The sequence below is a fragment of the Crotalus tigris genome, unplaced genomic scaffold, assembly GCF_016545835.1.
Source record: "Crotalus tigris isolate CLP2741 ecotype Arizona unplaced genomic scaffold, ASM1654583v1 scf7180000017765.3138416, whole genome shotgun sequence".
NCBI lineage: Eukaryota > Metazoa > Chordata > Lepidosauria > Squamata > Viperidae > Crotalus > Crotalus tigris.
Genome location: NW_024096620.1, coordinates 277796 through 295396, shown reverse-complemented (window position 1 = coordinate 295396; position 17601 = coordinate 277796). Strand labels below are relative to the sequence as shown.

General features: G+C 38.3%; 1 protein-coding gene across 3 annotated transcripts; it reads right to left on the bottom strand.

The window, feature by feature from the left end:
* Nucleotides 1-834: 834 nt before the first annotated feature.
* Nucleotides 835-17601, bottom strand: GTF2A1L (general transcription factor IIA subunit 1 like). Of its 3 annotated transcripts, none has more exons than XM_039341432.1 (9): nucleotides 16749-17601; nucleotides 13931-14032; nucleotides 11917-12034; nucleotides 10619-10686; nucleotides 8323-8419; nucleotides 5143-5708; nucleotides 4503-4787; nucleotides 2469-2558; nucleotides 835-1076 (listed from the first exon to the last, which is right to left on the bottom strand). In XM_039341432.1, the coding sequence occupies exons 1-9, from the start codon at nucleotides 16836-16838 to the stop codon at nucleotides 969-971; spliced, it is 1524 nt and encodes a 507-aa protein (XP_039197366.1). In that variant the 5' UTR covers nucleotides 16839-17601; the 3' UTR covers nucleotides 835-968. The 3 variants fall into 3 exon arrangements, with proteins under 3 accessions (XP_039197366.1, XP_039197368.1, XP_039197367.1); XM_039341434.1 differs by having other exon boundaries at nucleotides 5401-5708; XM_039341433.1 differs by having other exon boundaries at nucleotides 11995-12034.

Below are 17601 nucleotides of genomic sequence, written 5' to 3'. Positions count from 1 at the left end.
GGTATATATTACATTTCAGAGGGGAATAGTGTATTTTAAAACAAAAATATATTTTACCTATAAATGTAACCAATCCTCTGTCCCACCCTCAAGAGTAAATAATGAAAGATGACTATAGAGACCAGGATCAGCCTTGTTGGACTCAAGAGTTCCAAAACTAATTGGTACATTAGATACGTCTGCAGTGGTGTAGTGAAGCTGGTTTATACCAGCTTGTGAGAGCCGACTAACATTTTCGGGAATTTTGCAAGCCGGTTGAACTCAGTGATGAGCCCAGACACTTAGCCCACTATCGTCAGCTTGGCAGCAATGGAGCAATGGAACTGCAAGAGCTAATAGTTAAATAGTTATCAGCACACTATTGCAGGTCCATCTCCTTTTATAGCACTTCAAAAGTCTCTGGTGAGCCACTGCAAGAAACAAAATACTTGCCTCAGACTGGCCTTGGCAATAGGGGTATTCTTGTGTTTTTATGTGCCATCTCTCTAGAGATCATGTCAATTTCAGAAGTTGCTATTTCTTGTCTTTGCTTACTATGGATTTACTGGATATGTTTTCCATTTTTTTCTTCAAAATGTTTTCAGTTTTTTATATTGATTTCAATTGCTGTAAACCAACCTGAGTGACTTATGTGCATTTGGAGGAATGAATAAGGGGAGTATGAGTGTGTGCATGTGTGTGTGTGCATGTGTGAAAGAGAGAGAGAGAGAGAGAGAGAAACAGACAGACAGACAGACAGTCAGATCATCTGGAGGGCACCAACCTAGGAAAGGAGCAAGTAGATATATTTACTGATTCATACAGATTAACCTGAGATTGATCAACACACAGTAATTGTCAATACTGGATTTTTATAGAGTCACATACTTTCCTCATGTGAATTATTTCCAGAACACAAAAAATTCAATATTTCCTTACAGAATTTTACAAAATAGTTTTTAAAAATCCTGCAGATATTTCTGTAAGTTTCACCACTCTGCATCTCCAATGGCTTTGGAGAAAATGTAGTCCTTTCCCCCAAAGCACATCACACCATCTTTCAAGTAGAATTTCCATCTGTTCTTACTTCGCTGAACCTAATGAAACATAAAAGGTCGGATCCCTCAGTCCTGGCTTTGAAAGCATTGCATCCTGGTGATTAGAAAGTTCACTAAAAGAAAAGATGCTTTCTTTTATAAGTAATGAAAAAGAAAGTTACTTGACATACCAGCCTAATATTAGAACCAAAACCATGGAGGGCAAGTTAATAATGAAAACCTTACAGTAATTTAGAAGCAGGAAAAACATTGCAGAAAGAAACCTCCTGTTAGAATTCCAGTCATGATTCCTTCTGGGATACTCTATTAATATGTTCTCCATTTTTGTCCCTTTCCCAAATGATAGCAAGATCCCTGATGATGCTAAAACTTTTTCATTGGGTGGCAAGTCTTACAGTTTCCCTGAATTTGCTGGTCTCTCTCCTAATATATGGGACAGCACTTGCATGATTTTCACGACAGGACCTTGAAAACGTGCTGAGAAATCACATCACATCATAAAGATGCTTTATGTCGTTCTTACAGTCATCAAGCTACTGTTCTCATGATCTCCTGAACAACTGAGAAAAGTGTTAGATCTGTTTACCTCGGTGAGGTGTATAGATTTGTTTGAACATCACTTGGGCCTTTATGATTTTACTCTTTCCCACTCTCACTTAATCGAAATTGTCCTGAGCAAGCTTTTGGAAATAAGCCTTGCTAGCTCTGAAGAGAGAGAAATGAAGCACCAACACCTGTTCAAACACCTGTTCATCTCCGTTATGCCAAGATCTGTTTTCCACGTATCTAATTGTTTCACTATCTCCCACCCCTGTATTATTAAAAATGCAATGTGTCTAAAGGCACGTGCCATGGTCACCAGTTATGTAACATTATGGGAAAAATTCACACTCAAATGATTAGCTTTCTTAATGAATCCAAAGGTCCAATTCTTTTAAAGTACATCAACATTTAACCACATGGTTCTGCTCAGGTTTAATTCTTTTTGCGTGGATTTCTGAAACCTCAGCAAGCATATGAGACAATTCCATAAAAAGACAACATACGATTGAAGAGGTCATCATTCACCATAGGGTTGTTGTCTTATTTTTTGCGTAATCTTTCACTAGCTCATGGGCATGGGGACTAATAAGCATGCTATTCAATTATATAAATATAAGAGGGGGTTCATATTAAAGGGGAATTAAAACAAGCATGTTATTTGATTATTTCTGGGTCCAGAACACAAGCTATTTTTAAATACATGCTTAAAAATATAAATGTATTAGGGACCTGCCCCAATCTGGCACTATGGAATTATGTTACAATATCTGTATCTTCTCAAATTTCCAGTCTCATGGGAGAAGAACTCCTGACATATTTGATGTTAAGGAAGGCTGACTTGAAGTCTCAGAGGTCATTTTAAAAGAAAAATACCGTACTTAAACATACCTTGTCATATTGGCATACAATTATATTATCAGTGTCAAAAACATCAGGTGTTTCTTGTTCACTAACATCATCACCAGAATTTAAAGGATCCTGCAAAGAAACAAACACCCCAGAAGTTTAACCTAAAAAGTTTTGACTAGCATTTAGCTATTTTATTAAAATAGGCTGTACCTAATCCTCATTATAATATATTGCAGAGCTATTATATAGGGTTCCTGCCACCACAACAAAGACCAAACAAATTCATAGAGTTCTTTTGTCCACTTCTGTATCTGATGCAGGGTCTGCAAAGCAAGGTACAACTCAGAGAGCATCGCAGATGTTGCCAGCCTCTATAAAATTACCTTGGGCCAAACAAAGCACACTGCTTCCTCAGGTGCTCTGTTGTGCCTTTTCAAGTAAAAATTTGGGAAAATGCATCAGTAGTATACCTATAGCAGTTATGTTGCAACTTCCTCCTTCCTGATGGCACATTACTGAATGCTATTAAGGTATCTATTGTTTCAACTTTACAGATACTAAATAGAGCTCCCAGACAAATATGCTTCCTCAAAAGAGTTGCTGTCTGCATTCTTTCTATAAAAAAAGAACATTATGGAGAGTTTAGCAATAAATGACTTCAAATTACTTTTTCTGCTAATAATTCAGTTCACTTTCCTCAATTTTATCCCTCAAAAGATGTCCTGTCTCAATTACTTCTCCACTCCCCTTTTTGCCTTCTGGGAGGTAAATTCTGCACACTTTATTTTTATTAACCAGGTTTTTGCACATTTTTAATTAAATATTTTTCAGCACCAATACTCAATATTTTAAAAAAGAAAATGCAAAATTGTTCAGGATAGGGAGCATCTTTGGGATTTGCAGGGACACAATTGTGCACACACAATTACCAGAAGCAATAAGAAACAAGTTATTTCCAGGAAGTTGCAAATCTAACTAAAATAGAGCATGCAATGGACTCACTATTCAATTGAAGCTTGCTTAAAAGTATCTTGTCCAGAAGTGTCTTGTCCAGAAGTGAACATTGCAAATTTACATCACCTCTTCAAGTTAAATGATGTATAAACAACACATGTACATTTCCCATCATTGTAATACAGGTAGTCCTCACCTTACAACCACAATTGAGCCCAAAATTTCTGTTGCCCAAAATTAATGTCTCACTTAGTTTTGCCCCATTTTACAATCTTTCTTGCCATAGTTGTTAAGTCGCAGCAGTTGTTAAGTTAGTAACACAGTTGTTCAGTGAATCTGGCTTCTCCATTGACTATGCGTGTCAGAAGGTCGCAAAAGTTGAAAACATGACCCCAAGACACTGTAACCATCATAAATATGAATCAGTTGCCAAGCATCTCAATTTTAATCACATCACTATGGGGATACTCCAATGGTTGTAAGTTTGAAAAATAGTCATAAATCACTTTTTTCAGTGCTGTTATACCTTTGAATAGGCATTAAACAAACTGTTGTAAGTCAAGGACTACCTGTACAGTACCTGCACTACAAGTGTATCCAATTGTGAGCACAGATTTGAATGGGGAGATCTATGTTTTCCTCAAGTCCTTGGAGGGAAGCTTGAAGAAAGTATATGCATTTAATCTGCAGAATGGATTCTTAAGATGTGATCTGATAGCTATGTTCAAATAGTTGAAGGGCTTCACTCAGATAATAGGACAAACTAGTGCTCTATTGCTATCGAGAAACTTCAGCATCCATTAGACCCAACCAATATGGTCAATGGCAAAGAACCATAGAAATTTTAGTCAAAAATATCTGATGGCTCCAGGTTGCCCATTCTTTTTTAACTAACAGGTTCAGATTATACGAATGATTATTATTAAGAATGATGCCCTATTCATTAATGGAAAAAAACACCTTCATTAGAGGCCTTTAGAGCTGAGGTAAGGATTTAGTAATTCATCAGTGAAGGACTAGACAGCTGTAAAGGTCCACTGTAATTCTGTTTTCTTTATGCAAGTTAAGACTATGCTGCAAAAGTGAAAGCAAATCATTGTAAACATTCGGAAGCTTTACCTCCTCAACAATATCAACTGAGGATTCATCAGCATCACTAGCACTGTTGAGAGACTGATTGTCTGAAGTGCTATTTTCACCTTCCTCTTCTTCCTCATCCAGGACTTTTAAATCTTCAGCATCAATTATACCAACAAGCTCTTCATCTTCTCCATCTCTTGGACTTTCTATTTCTGCTTTGGGTGAAAGATCACTTGTCCCATCTAGTTGAATGATTTCTTCAAGATCATTTGAAATATTTTTCTGGGCCAGCAGGTCTGATTCCATTTGCACACTGGTATCTAACTAAAAAGAAGTGAAGATTTGAAAGGCTATGGAAAAGCACGCAGTCAAGAGATACATCTTTTTAAAATTATACAATACTTTCTGCCCCACAACACATTAAAACTGTGAAGACTGTTCAACTTTAGTAAAATCAATAGGTGTTTTGCTATTGCTTTTAAGTGGGATGATTTTATTTTTATTCATTTAGTAAATATATATGCCGTCTATCTCATCTGCAAAGCAACTCTGTGATGAAGCTCATTCTACATTTCTATTCAAGCTGTGTATAAATACATTTTTTAAATTATATCTATAAGCTCTTTTTAAGCAGCAATATTAAAAATATTTTAACATTTTAAAAAAACAGCAGAGTTACCTCTTCAACAAGAGAGAGGCTGGTTTCATCAGAGAGAAGGGCAGTGTCATCCAAGTCATTGCCCATAATTATCAGCTCAATTATATCATCAGAGTCCGGAGGCTGCTCAAGATTCACAGACAATTGTCCCCCACCAGAAGAAATGACTTCTCTTGCTTCTCTGGACCTGGGGTTGTCTAATCCAGATGACTTTGCAACAGGAAGAGTTGTAATGGCTATCTGGGGAGTCTGTAAAGAACTTGAGGGTTTCAGGCTTACCAGAGTCCCTATTGCAACTTCCCCCTGACTTCTGGTGGCTTTTAGTGTGGCAGCAGTAGCCCCAAGCAGGTCTTTATCCCCCATCTTTAGATGCTGGGGCACAGCAGGTTTTGAGGTCAGCAAGCTACCATTGCTGATTTCTTGAAGAGAAGATGTGTTTGCCTGTATAATATTGACTGGGGCTGGCTGAGGCACCAAGGATTGCTTCCCAACTTGCTGGAATATTTGTTGAAGTGGAGTCTGGATGGCAGTTCCTCCACCAGTAGTTTGAGTGACAACCACAGGCATATTGACTTTATACAAGTGCCCTACAAGAAGAAAAAAGCAGACATTGTGGATGTTAGGACTATGCAGTATTTTCGCATTTAGTCCATAAAGGCTGCTCAAAGCATGCAGGGCAGCAAACATACCAATTGCCTGCAACTTTTTAAAATAGCACATCTTTTTCCAAGATAATGTGCCAGCTGCCCAAATTCAGGAAAAGACAGGGCACCTTCAGAAATGGTACAATCCAGCAACTTTCTAGAATGGAACCTGAAATGTTTCACAGCCCTAATGAAATCACCTGGCCTAATGAAATTCTCTGGCAGCCAACCTGAATGTCTAGTATGTATTCGTTTTATTCCATTTGCTGCATATGGCCACCCATCCTGCAAGCGAGAACGACTGAACAAATATGCCACTCAAAATCTTACCTCCCTCCAACCACTATCGATCAACAGTTAGAACTCTGTAAAGAAGCAGAAGAGAATATACAAGCAGGGATGGTTCCAGGGAGATGGAGAAAAGTGCTCCTCCAAACTAATAAGTTTGCCCTCACTCCTCCGCTAAAGTTAATATGAATTTTTTATGTTTTAAAGGCAAATATGGAACAAAGATCACACTCCTAAAAATGCACATTGCCCCTTCTGCACTCCCCATCTCACTTATTATTTTCCCATTGCAACACTAATGTACACAGACCAGTCTCTTTGCATTGGAAGGCTGTTATCATTATCGCTGCATTTCATATACAGTGAGAAAGAGTACATGTCAACATAGTAGCCAACTGGATAATTTTGGCCCAGTCACTTGTTCAGTCAGCCCTATAATTAGTGAAGAAGCTTTCATCCTGCAGTGGACTGATTCAGGCCGATACAAATTATATTATATTACACAAATTACATGCCCACAAACATTATTTCTTAGTTTGGCTAAAGAGGAAGGAGAAAGAAAAGAAGAATGCTCCCTCTATCTTTGGATAAGTGAAAGATTGTACATTCCCTCTTCAACAAATATTCCCTTCCTTGTTTCTTACATTAGTCTTCCTCAGTTGGCACCCTACAGATGAGCTGCAATTCAGAATCTGCATGACCATGAACTCTAAGAACGTTTCTCCACTTGCACATTACAGCACAGATATGACACTGCCTTCATCCCATCCTCAGGCAATATGTGAAAAAGGTTTAATTCGTGTTCAGTTCTGTTGATATTAATTAAAGTATTTGTGTCTCCCTTATTCTTACGCTGCCACAATAAAATATTTTAGGCTTTGTTGTCCATTATCTTGGAGGGAAATCAAAGAGGGGAAAGAGGCAATAGAATAGGGACAGCAAATTTCATACCAGCCTTGTTGTCTCAAGGGTGGGTGGGTGGACAGCTAGCACTCCAACTTAGCACTGGAGAAGTATTTTACAATATCCAAAAGGGATGTTAGGGAAAGCGCTCACATATGATTTTCCATTGCCTTAAATGCTCTTTAAAGTACCCAAGCTACCTTTCTGCTAAGCCAGGATACACTCCCCTTATCTATTGCTTCATGTTGTGCTTTTGAACTTAAAGCTGTAGGAAACTCACAGTGGCTAAGACAGAATTTCTTTCCAGTATGCAAGCTTCTTTAATTAAAGTATCAGCACCAGCATTAGTCTATCAAATCATTATTGTTATTACTTCTCCCCTATACAAACAGTTGTCCACACTGCAGTTTTTCCTTTTTCTTGGTAAGTTTATATTTTTATATTATTATTGATCATCACAGCCAGATGTTCAGACTGGGTTTGGCATTTTTGTCTACCTATCGAGTCCTTACCAAGGACCTGCGATAGACAGATGTGGATGTTAGATGGTATTACAGATATCGTCGCAGGATGGAAGCAGTTCCTAGTAAGGCCGCCTTTTGCAATTGACTAATGGCGAATTTGTCAATGCCAATGGTGTTCAAGTGGTGCTCCAGTTGTTTTGGGATTGCACCCAAGGAGCCTATTACTATTGCTACTACCCTTGCTTGCCTTTGCCACAGTCTTTCTATTTCCATTTGTAGGTCTTTATATTTTGTTATCTTCTCCAGTTCTTTCTTGTCTATTCTGCTGTCTCCAGGCACTGCCACGTCCACTCTCCAGACTTTTTTGTCTTTCTTATCGACAATTGTTAAGTCTGGAGTGTTATGTTGCTGGTGCTTGTCTGTTTAAATTCTGAAGTTCCAGAGCAGTTTAACTTTATCATTTTCTATGACTTTCTCTATTTTATGATCCCACCAGTTTTTGCTTACAGGCAAATGATATTTCTTGCAGATCTTCCAATGCACCATTGTTGCTACTTTGTCATGCTGCTGCTTGTAGTCAGTCTGTGCGATCTTCTTACAGCAGCTTACCAGGCGGTCCACTGTTTCTTCAGCTTCTTTGCATAGGCGGCACTTACTGTCTGTTGCTGTCTTCTCAATTTTGACTTTGTATGCATTTGTCATTATTGTTGTTGTTGTTGTTGTTGTTGTTGTTATTATTTTGCTTACTACATAAATTATGCTCAAGGCCAGTGTTTCTCAACCTCAGGAGCTTTAAGATGGGTGGATTTCAACACCCAGAATTACCCCAGCAAGCAATTCCACCTGTCTTAAAAATCCTGAGGCAGAGAAACACTGATGAAGGCTACACCATTAACTCTTACCAGATGCTGTCTGAAGAGTCACACCAGGAGGCATTTGAATAGGATAGGTAAGGCCAGAAGCCAGAGAAAAGATGGCCCCACTAGACTGGGAAGACTCCTAAATAAAAGAAAGCTTATCAGGAAAAATCACTCAGTTACTATGTCCAAAGTTGTAGTATCCTAGATCAGAGCAGCCCATGTTCTATTTTATTAACATAAATTACGCAACTTTATTTTCCAAAGTAATACGAAATAGGGCATCAAAACCTTATCTCATGTGGCAGGAAATCATGTTCAGTTCTTCTTTGGTTTTGTATAGACTTCCTACCTATTTTGAAGTTCTTTTTCTTGTCACTATAAGAACTAGAACCGCCCAGGAGTTTCAACATGCAAGAAGAGGTTCCTCTAATATGAAATGCCAAACAATATTTAATTCTGCATTTCTACATTCTGGCTATGTCTCTGTGAAAAACACTTTTTTTTTCTTTTCCTTTACAGATCTCCAAAAATACCCTGTCATTTAAGAAACGTCAGATTTTGAATTCTATCTCCATTAAGGAGGATTTTTTTTTTCCTTGAGCATAGTTACTTGAACATGCTTCAATCTTTTAGAGGAGCTGACTGGAAATTGAGGATTATAAAGTGAAATTTAGGGAAATTGAATTGATTCTATTCCTCCAACAAAGAATCTTAGAAACATAGAACATAGAATAATAGGGTTGGCCTTCTGGTCCAGCCCCCTGCTCATGCAGTGCATCCTATTCTATTCTGGACAAATGGCTGTCCAGTCTCTTCTTGAATTAATCTAGGTAGACTGTTTTACTGAATTATGGAATTGGAGGCACCATCCAATTACAGTCTAAAAAACCCAAAGCTAGAAGCAGATCTAAGAAATGGCTTTATAGCCTTTACCCAAAGACTTCCAGTGAGGGAGTTAGAAGACCTAAATATTTAATTAATGGAAGTTGCCTTGAATGTTTTTTGCAATACAATCCTGTTTGCATGTGTGTGCACTTATATAAACCCATATAGTATTTAGATTAATGAAAATAGGTATATACTGTAGCGCCACCCCTGCAGGGACCGCTTAAGTTCGGGCCCTCTTGACCTCCTCTTCAGATGGCTGCCAGCCCAAGGGGGTCTCTCAAGCTGGCACTTCTGCCTGACAGGGCACGTAACACGGTGGTATTCAGTCACGATCGGCAGTCATGCACATGGGGCGGTGATGGTCACGCTCTCTTGACAGTGACCCAGTTCTTCTCTCTATATCTCTATCTCTGTGTTTGTGCATTTTGTTCAAATGCTTCACCACACTCAAAATGTTTTATGGGGAGTCTCATTTGTAATCTACCCATATTTTCTTACAATTTCATTTTTCACAGAAAAATAATTCTGCTAACCATCTACAGGAGTGTGTTAAAGTGCAAACTGTTAAAAGGCAAAGTTTTATGCTAACAAATATACAGTAGAGCAAGAAACTTTGATCTACATGTTGGTGATCAGTGTATAACTTTACCTATGAGGAATGCAAGATACTGCATAATTACCAATTATCCTTATGCAAGCAACATTTCACTTAATTTTTTATGATGAAAAACAAAGTCATACATAAAAAGAGAAATACCAAATGAATGTGAAATGAAAGGCAGAGGAAAACAAAATCACATAATTACCAATTAATAACAGAGCAAGAAAATACCAAAATGAGCTTTAACTTTGTTTGATTGATTTTAACTAGGCCTTTGACTATGCGAATTATTCAAAAATATGGAATATATTAAAGCTATGCAGGTAATGTCAACTTATGGCTACAACTGAGACCAAATGTTGTTGTTGAGCAAAGCAGTGGTTAAGCAAGATGTCATGTGACCACTTTGCTCAACAACTACAATCCCAGCACTCACAGTTGTGGTTGTTGAGTGATCTTGTAGATGGTTAGGTGGACAATCTCCCAGGTAAGGACAGCAGGATGTCTCAGGATAGTGGGGGAAGTCCTGGAAGGCCCTACGGAGACCACATAGAATTTGGGGGGTGCTGAGGACAAGGCTCTCCACTTTGGGGCTGAAAATACTCCCTGGAGTGAAGACATGTGTCTGCAGTACCCCCACAACTCTTGTGTGGCCTGCATCAGGTCTCCAAGAGCAGCTTCCAGTCCCCTGGGGCACTACATATGTCTTACCTGGGACTCTGTCCACTTTTGGCAGAAGGGATTTTTCCATCCCAAAGCACAGATACTTGCCTCGCCATTCATGGCTGAATTAACATTTTCATCTTTTTTGAAATGTTAAAATTATATGGAAATATCAAAGTTACATACTAGTTCAGCTGCTACTGCTGGTGTTGTAGAGTTAGCGAACTGATGCATTCCTCTGCTTGCAGTAACACCTAAAGAAATATTATTTAAATAAAAGATTAAACATCATTCAACAATTGAATTTCTTTTGAATTGCCTTTTCTACTTTGGGTACTTCTGATGTGAATTTGTAGCCTTATCATTCCCCAGCAACATTTATCTATTAACGAAATTTAAATTGCTGCTAATCTCAAATGAATGCCCACTGATAATTCTGAGAACTGAACCACACAGGTTTAGAGGTTGCCCATATAAAAAAGCTGGTCTGGAATGTATAAAATTCACATTTTGTATACCCTTGGTACATACATTATAAACAAGAGAGACTGACATTAGAATTTGTACTAATTGTTAAATGAGAATAAGCCCAGAAAATATTCATTTATTTGTAACACTTGACCAACATTAGAATGAGGCCACTCATTGTAACTATGCTTTGTTATAAAACTTAGGAAGAGAACAAGTCAGTTCTTTGGTTTCCCATATCATGGTAGTGTTTATGATTTGTTTAGCCTACTCCACAGGCAGGAGGAGTCAGCAGGAGTAAACAAGTAGCAAGCAAGGAAGTCTTCAAAATTCAGACTTAATCTGATGTGCAAATACAGCCAATTCTGAGTCACACTAGAGTTGAAAAAGGAAACACCTTCACTGAATTATTTTGCCATTAGGTTCTGGCTATATTTTTATATCTACAAGAACATTTCTGTGCAATACACAATAGATCAGCTGGTCATATTCTGCAGGTCAAATGTGGCCTCCAGCACCACATTTGTCAAAATCATTGCACTGAAATTCAGTGGCAAATTTGCTTTTCATTTTTAATTTTTCTTTAAAAGAAATAATTTTCCAAATAATATGTCCTACTTATCTTAATGCACACTTTTTAAATAAAATAACCCTTAAGACTCTAAACATAGAAAGGCCAAATGTTCAGCGTTCCCCCCCCCCCCCCGCCTCAATCAGGAATGGCATATTCCCTGCAGCCCTCCAAGCTCAAACATTTTCTTAAAGGCAAAGGTAGCTCTGGCCAAAAAAAAAAAAAAATCTCCATCATATTGTTGGCAATTAGGTGAGTTTGATTCCCATAAAAGACACAGAATGGTGTTGAACTTTGTGTTAGGTATCTCTGAAAAAGACAAATTATTCTCTATCGCTTCCGGCTCATCCCACAGCGAAGATGCAGGAGCTGAATTGAAGTCCATGCTTTCATACTGAGCAATGATTCCTAAGACAATCTTTGCTGAAAGAAATCAGTCATCAACCTGTAGTCTGCAGGGCTTGGAAGCTGGATGGAAGATGCAGGGTAAACTGGGGCAAAACATGACTATGGTGGAAGAAACCTTCAGTTGCTTTAGACTGCATCACTTTCATTTCCCAGCGCTGCAAGAAAAAAATTTAAAACACATAGATAAAATGAAAAAAGCTCATCCACATTAGGTGTGGTGATTTTTCTTCTTTTTTCATATAATTTGAATAGAGAATGTTAAAAATGAGATAAACATTAACAATAACCAATATAAAGTGAAGAAAAGAAATAAAAAAGAAAAAAATGAAAAAACAAAAAGTATGAAAAGAGAGGATGAAAAAGAAATAGAAAGTAGCTTCTGATTTTTTTTACAGCAATCACAAGTATAAATACTGTACAAAATTACCTCTTATTCTATGTTTACAAAAAACCTTCTTTTTATATCTTTTTTTCTAATCATCAAATCCATAAATCATAAATTCATTTTTTTTCTATTTCATGTAAAATGGCTATACCGTGTTTCCTCGAAAATAATATCTGGTCTTATATATTTTTTTGCCTCCAAAAGAGGCATTATTTTCGGGGATGTCCTTTTTTTTCCGCTATCTTGCCTCACAGTGGAGGACCAACAGTCCCATCCAGCAGGAGTCCACGTGGCCGCCGCCAGCCCACCTCTTCTGCAGCCGTTCGCTGCCACTCACCCACATTGACCCCGGCCTCCATTTCGCAGGCAGAGACCTTCAGGAAATAGTAATAGGAATGCCTTGGAATGCCCACATAGAGGTAATCTTCACTTAATGACTGCCCTGTTTAACAAACTTTCAAAGTTACTACAGTGTAAAAAAACCTTTGTGACCAATTCTCTTCAGGAAAGGCCTCTGCAGTCGAAAACAGAGGTGTGTTGATGCGTGTGTTGCCCCCCTGGCCTCCATTTCACCAGCAGAGGCCTTCATGAAAAGGCCTCTGCCGGTGAAACAGAGGCTGGGGAGTAACACGTACATCAAACTGGAGCTCTGTTCTCAGCTGCAGAGGCCTTTCCTGAAGAGAATTGGTCACAAAGGTTTTTTTACACTGTACTAACTTTGAAAGTTTGTTAAACAGGGCAGTCGCTAAGTGAAGATTACCTCTATGTGGGCATACCAAGGCATTCCTATTACTATTCATTTCACCACATTCTGGATCAGTGGAAGCTTCTGAATGGCCTTCAAGAGCAGCACACTGCAGTAGTCACACCACTAGGGTATGAATGATGAAGGGCACCCAATTTAAGAAAGGTGCAGTTGGTGCACCAGATGAAGTTGTGTAAAGGCCTTCCTGGCCACAGCTGACACCTGTTCTTCAAACAGGAGCTGCCAGCCCAGGAAGACCTTCAGACTGCATCGCAACCCTGAAAGAGAAGTGCTATCCCATCCAAGATCAGAAATGGAATACCCAAGATTTGGCAAGTTAAACACCCACAGTCATTCTGTCTTGATCAGATTGAGTCAGAGATGGTTTCTCCCCATCCAAACCCTCACAACCTCGTCTGATATATTTGTCAATAATTGTGAGGAACAACTACAAAATGTTTATTCTCCTTTGATTTCTCTCTGGTATCTGCAGGAAATTAAACTTTGTTGGCAACAATCCTATACTTTTCAAAGAAATATGGGCACCAACCATTGCAACTTCTTTCTCTAAATAATTTCAGTAGAATTTCAACAGCTAAAAGAAGAACTTACATAGCAAATGAGACATAGCACAAAAAAAAAATATTAATTCAGCCCAGAATCTATTTGGTGGTTGCAAAGCTTATAATCTCAAATGTATATTGTTGGAGAAATGTTTTCATCATTCCATTATTAGAAAAAATATGACTCATCTCAAAATCCCATAATACAGAGCAGCATTTTCAATTGTTCAATATGGACAAAACCAGTGGCAATTGAAAAATTGGGCACATCTATCAAAAACGGGCATTTGATCTACTTATTACCAACTAGAAATGATTAAAAAATAAGATAGGTTGGAGAAATGGAGTTATAACAAACCCGCTTGAGCTCCTTCAGAATTTGTTCATCTACACCTTCTTCCACAAAAACATCTCGGACTCCTTCAATCACATCATCAATGACCGACTTGTAGAATTTAGGCTGCACAACATATAAATTGCAGAAAGAGATGAGCTGCTTTGGGGTTCTATATTCCATTCAGATAATACATCTAAAGCTGTATTACTGGGTGCAGAAACATTGAATCTCAGAATTTTGTCTTTTGTTAAGAATAAATTGGTCAAGAATAAATGGATGCTGACTGGAGATTGAATATAAAAATTCAGTAACCAGCACAAAAAATGCACATTGGGTGATTTGGTTTATATATAGAATTTATACAGATATTGAAGACTGACTTTCAAAAACAAAAAATAAAATTAAGGGGATGTAAATAAGTCTAGAGAAAAGGAGAAGCAAAGAGGATTTGCAAGGATAAAAACTTACTGAAAGTGAATGGTGCTGTGTATAAATTGTTTTAGTATGCTTCTTTTTTTTAAATCTCAGGCCTTTAATTCTTTTTTGGTTTCATATTTGTTACTCCTTTCCTGTAGAATGCATAATTATCCCAAAAATTATGAGCACATGCATGCCTAGTCCCAAAGAAGGCATATGGACATGTAAAGAAAAGTTCCATAAAAGACTATTAAAATCCAGGTCCCAGATTTCCTACCTATATCCCCAATTGTGATGGTACATAACAAGAGAAGAAAGAACAGTTAACAGTCATGTAATTGTCCTCAAAAGATACCAGTGCAAATGTTGGATTGCTAGTGCAACTCACTCAGAAAAAGAGGAAGCAAGCTGAATCATGCAAAGGCTGAAGTCTTAAATATTCTACCTGGCCTTATTGTACAATATGTTGTTCATCGTGTCAACAAAGGCCACACCCTCCTTAAAATTTTAAGTAAAAAGAAAATCCTTTATTTTTCCTTTTTAAAAATGTTTTTTAAAAAGTTTAACTAATTGCATTATCCAAAATTAGAGGATGAGCAACAATCACCTTTCTTTTAAAGATGCTGATCACTTTATCAAAATCAGCATGTTAGGTGCCAGCCAGGAACTTTTACCAGTAATTCTTTAATCTCCTTGTTGTTCAGTAGCCCTCACTGAGAGAGCAAACAGCAGGAAGAAAAGGGATAAGGAAATGTTCAGTAGCTTCTTTTCTGACCAAGAAACAGAGACTCTTGAGAGTTGGCAAAATACTCTTTTACCAACCTTTTCTTTCTATAATGTTTTCATAAATGCACACAAATATTTTATCCATGCTCATTTATATACACACTCTCTTTGATATCTGCCCTGGCTCCTAAGCTAACAGAATCTTAGGCTTTTTACACTAGGCAGTAAATGTTTTTTTTTTAATGGGATGAATTGCATATTAATGTCACAATAAATAAATGCTGGCATTTTATAATCTTAAATGTATTGCAGTTTTTAAAATCTGTTCTGAAATGCAGTGCAAATCTGAACTGATTCTGTTTTGCATTCAGATCCAAACTATATTCAAATTAGATCAGAGTCATTGTGAAAGATACCAAATTAATTTAAGCATGGGCTTAGTTTAATTCTTTTAAGTACTCACTATAAAGCAGTCCTTCTGTTAACAAAAGCTTTCCAACTAGATTTCTTCTGGGTTTTTTATCATTTATTATTTGGGTGAACAGAAATACAAAGCAGGCACTAAATTATATACACACAGCCTCAAACAAGTAATTTGAAGCAGATGACCTTTTAAAGAAACAATGAGCATTTTTGTGAACAGCAGGTCTATGTCTGAACTCTAGATTTACTGAATCAAAAAACAAAACATTTCAGATACCTGTTTCATTTTATTTTGGAACTGTGATACTCTGAAGGTCAGAAGTACCAGCTGAAAATTTCAAATTTGAATTCAGCACTAAATTGTGAGGTGTTCAAAGGTAAATTATTATGATTCAACATAATTTGTTATAATTAGTGAAAATATGTGGCATGAAATTCTTTAATGCTCAAAACAAAGTAAATTACATTAAATATTATTCTTCCTGTTTGACTTTCAGACACATTTCTTGTCAACTAAAGAATTACTGGCAGTCTAACCTAGCAAATGAAGTAGATGGCTACCCTTCAGACTAACTCAAAGAGGATTATCTTATAATATTTTTTCAGGGATATTGTTTCAAACTCAACCTACATTTATTCCCAAACTACTTCCAAGTGATAGGTGGGACTGATTTTCTTCCGAGTGGAAGAAGATGCAGGCCACCTGCAGCATCATTATGTGGAAGACAGATTACTCAGAGTAGGAGCCCTTGGTGAATCAAATCTAATCCAGCTTTTTATCCTATTCAAGGGAACTTCACAGGCAGCCACTATTACTTATAGTCACCTTATCTTACAATGTGAATAGGAATTTAGAGGCCAACTGCCCAAGTCTGAACAACTGTTGCTTATAGCCTATCTATCCCCTTTCACAGCCTTCTAAAACCAGCTGGGCTGTGTCTCATCATCCTGCTTTATTTAATCTGTTCAAAGACCTCTTCAGCAAGGTGGGTTCCCCCCCCTTCACCTACTGAAGCCAGATAAAGGACACCAGATATATTTGCTAGTATGCTCAGTTTACTATTAATCTTAGTTGGGACAGATTAGCTACAAACCTAGTCAGTCAGTCCATGTATTTATGTTCATCCAGAAAATGGATGTCAACACAGCCTTCCTCTGCACTGAACATCCCCTCCTACTCTAGGCGAGAGGGTGGGCTTAACCTGGGCTGGCTTTCAATCCTTTTTTTTTTTCCTTCGCCAATTCCCCCCACACACACTTCTTTCACCCTCACCACAGGGTTGCCGTAAGCCATCGCTTCTCGCTCCCTCCTCTCCCTTTCTCTTTCTCTCGCGGAGCCTCCGGCCTCCACCGGCGGCTCCATGGACCGCTTAAGCCGCCGCCGGGGCTCCCAACGTTCGTCCTCGCGCGCCCCCCGGCGGTTGCCCAGCCACGAGTGGCCGAAGTCCGACCGTTTCACGAATAGCGAAGAACTTTGCGGGAAAAGTAGAGCGGGATTCGGCAAGGGAGGATCCCTGATGTGAGAATCCAATGAAATAACAATAGACAAACACTAAGTACATTACGGGTGGGGGGGAGGACGACGAGAGAAAGACTCTAGAATAGGTCGGCAGTATCAAATTATCTCCTTCCTTTATGCGAATTAAAATCTTTGAACATACGCCGAGTGCATTGATCCGAGCGACGACTCTCCAAGATGGGTTGTTGCCCGGGATATTTTTTTGGAATCCTGCCCTAGATATAAAGCGCCATAGCTCTCAACAAGAGTATGACATGTTGCTTCTAGGCATAGATCAATTTGGAGAGCAGTACTGTTTTTAAAACAAATGGCCCAAGAACTACACAGGTGCACCTTTGTCTCCGTTGGGAAAGCTTCACCTGGCCAACCACTATTTAGATTAGTTTGTTGTGGGAACGCAGCTGATAGAGAGCATTCATGGTTCAATGTGTCATGTCAACTCAGCCAGACAAGAGCAGGCCACATGGCTGTGGTTTTCCTGGGAGGTTGGGAATCTGAATTAAATGTTGTCAGAGAAAAGCTGACATTGTCTATCCCCCTTTACTGCCACCCAGTGCATCGGGATTTTGGCAGCCTTAGCACGCTAGTCCAAACCTAATTGTTTTGG

What these genes read in the sequence shown, in the direction of transcription:
- GTF2A1L (XM_039341432.1), bottom strand. Translation starts at nt 16,838, where the DNA reads ATGGAGCCGCCGGTGGAGGCCGGAGGCTCCGCGAGAGAAAGAGAAAGG. An exon ending in CCAAGCCCTGCAGACTACAG is followed by an intron (nt 10,687 to 11,916) that starts GTTGATGACTGA and finishes ATATTTCTTTAG; the next exon opens with GTGTTACTGCAAGCAGAGGA. An exon ending in CAGCAGTAGCAGCTGAACTA is followed by an intron (nt 8,420 to 10,618) that starts GTATGTAACTTT and finishes TCTTTTATTTAG; the next exon opens with GAGTCTTCCCAGTCTAGTGG.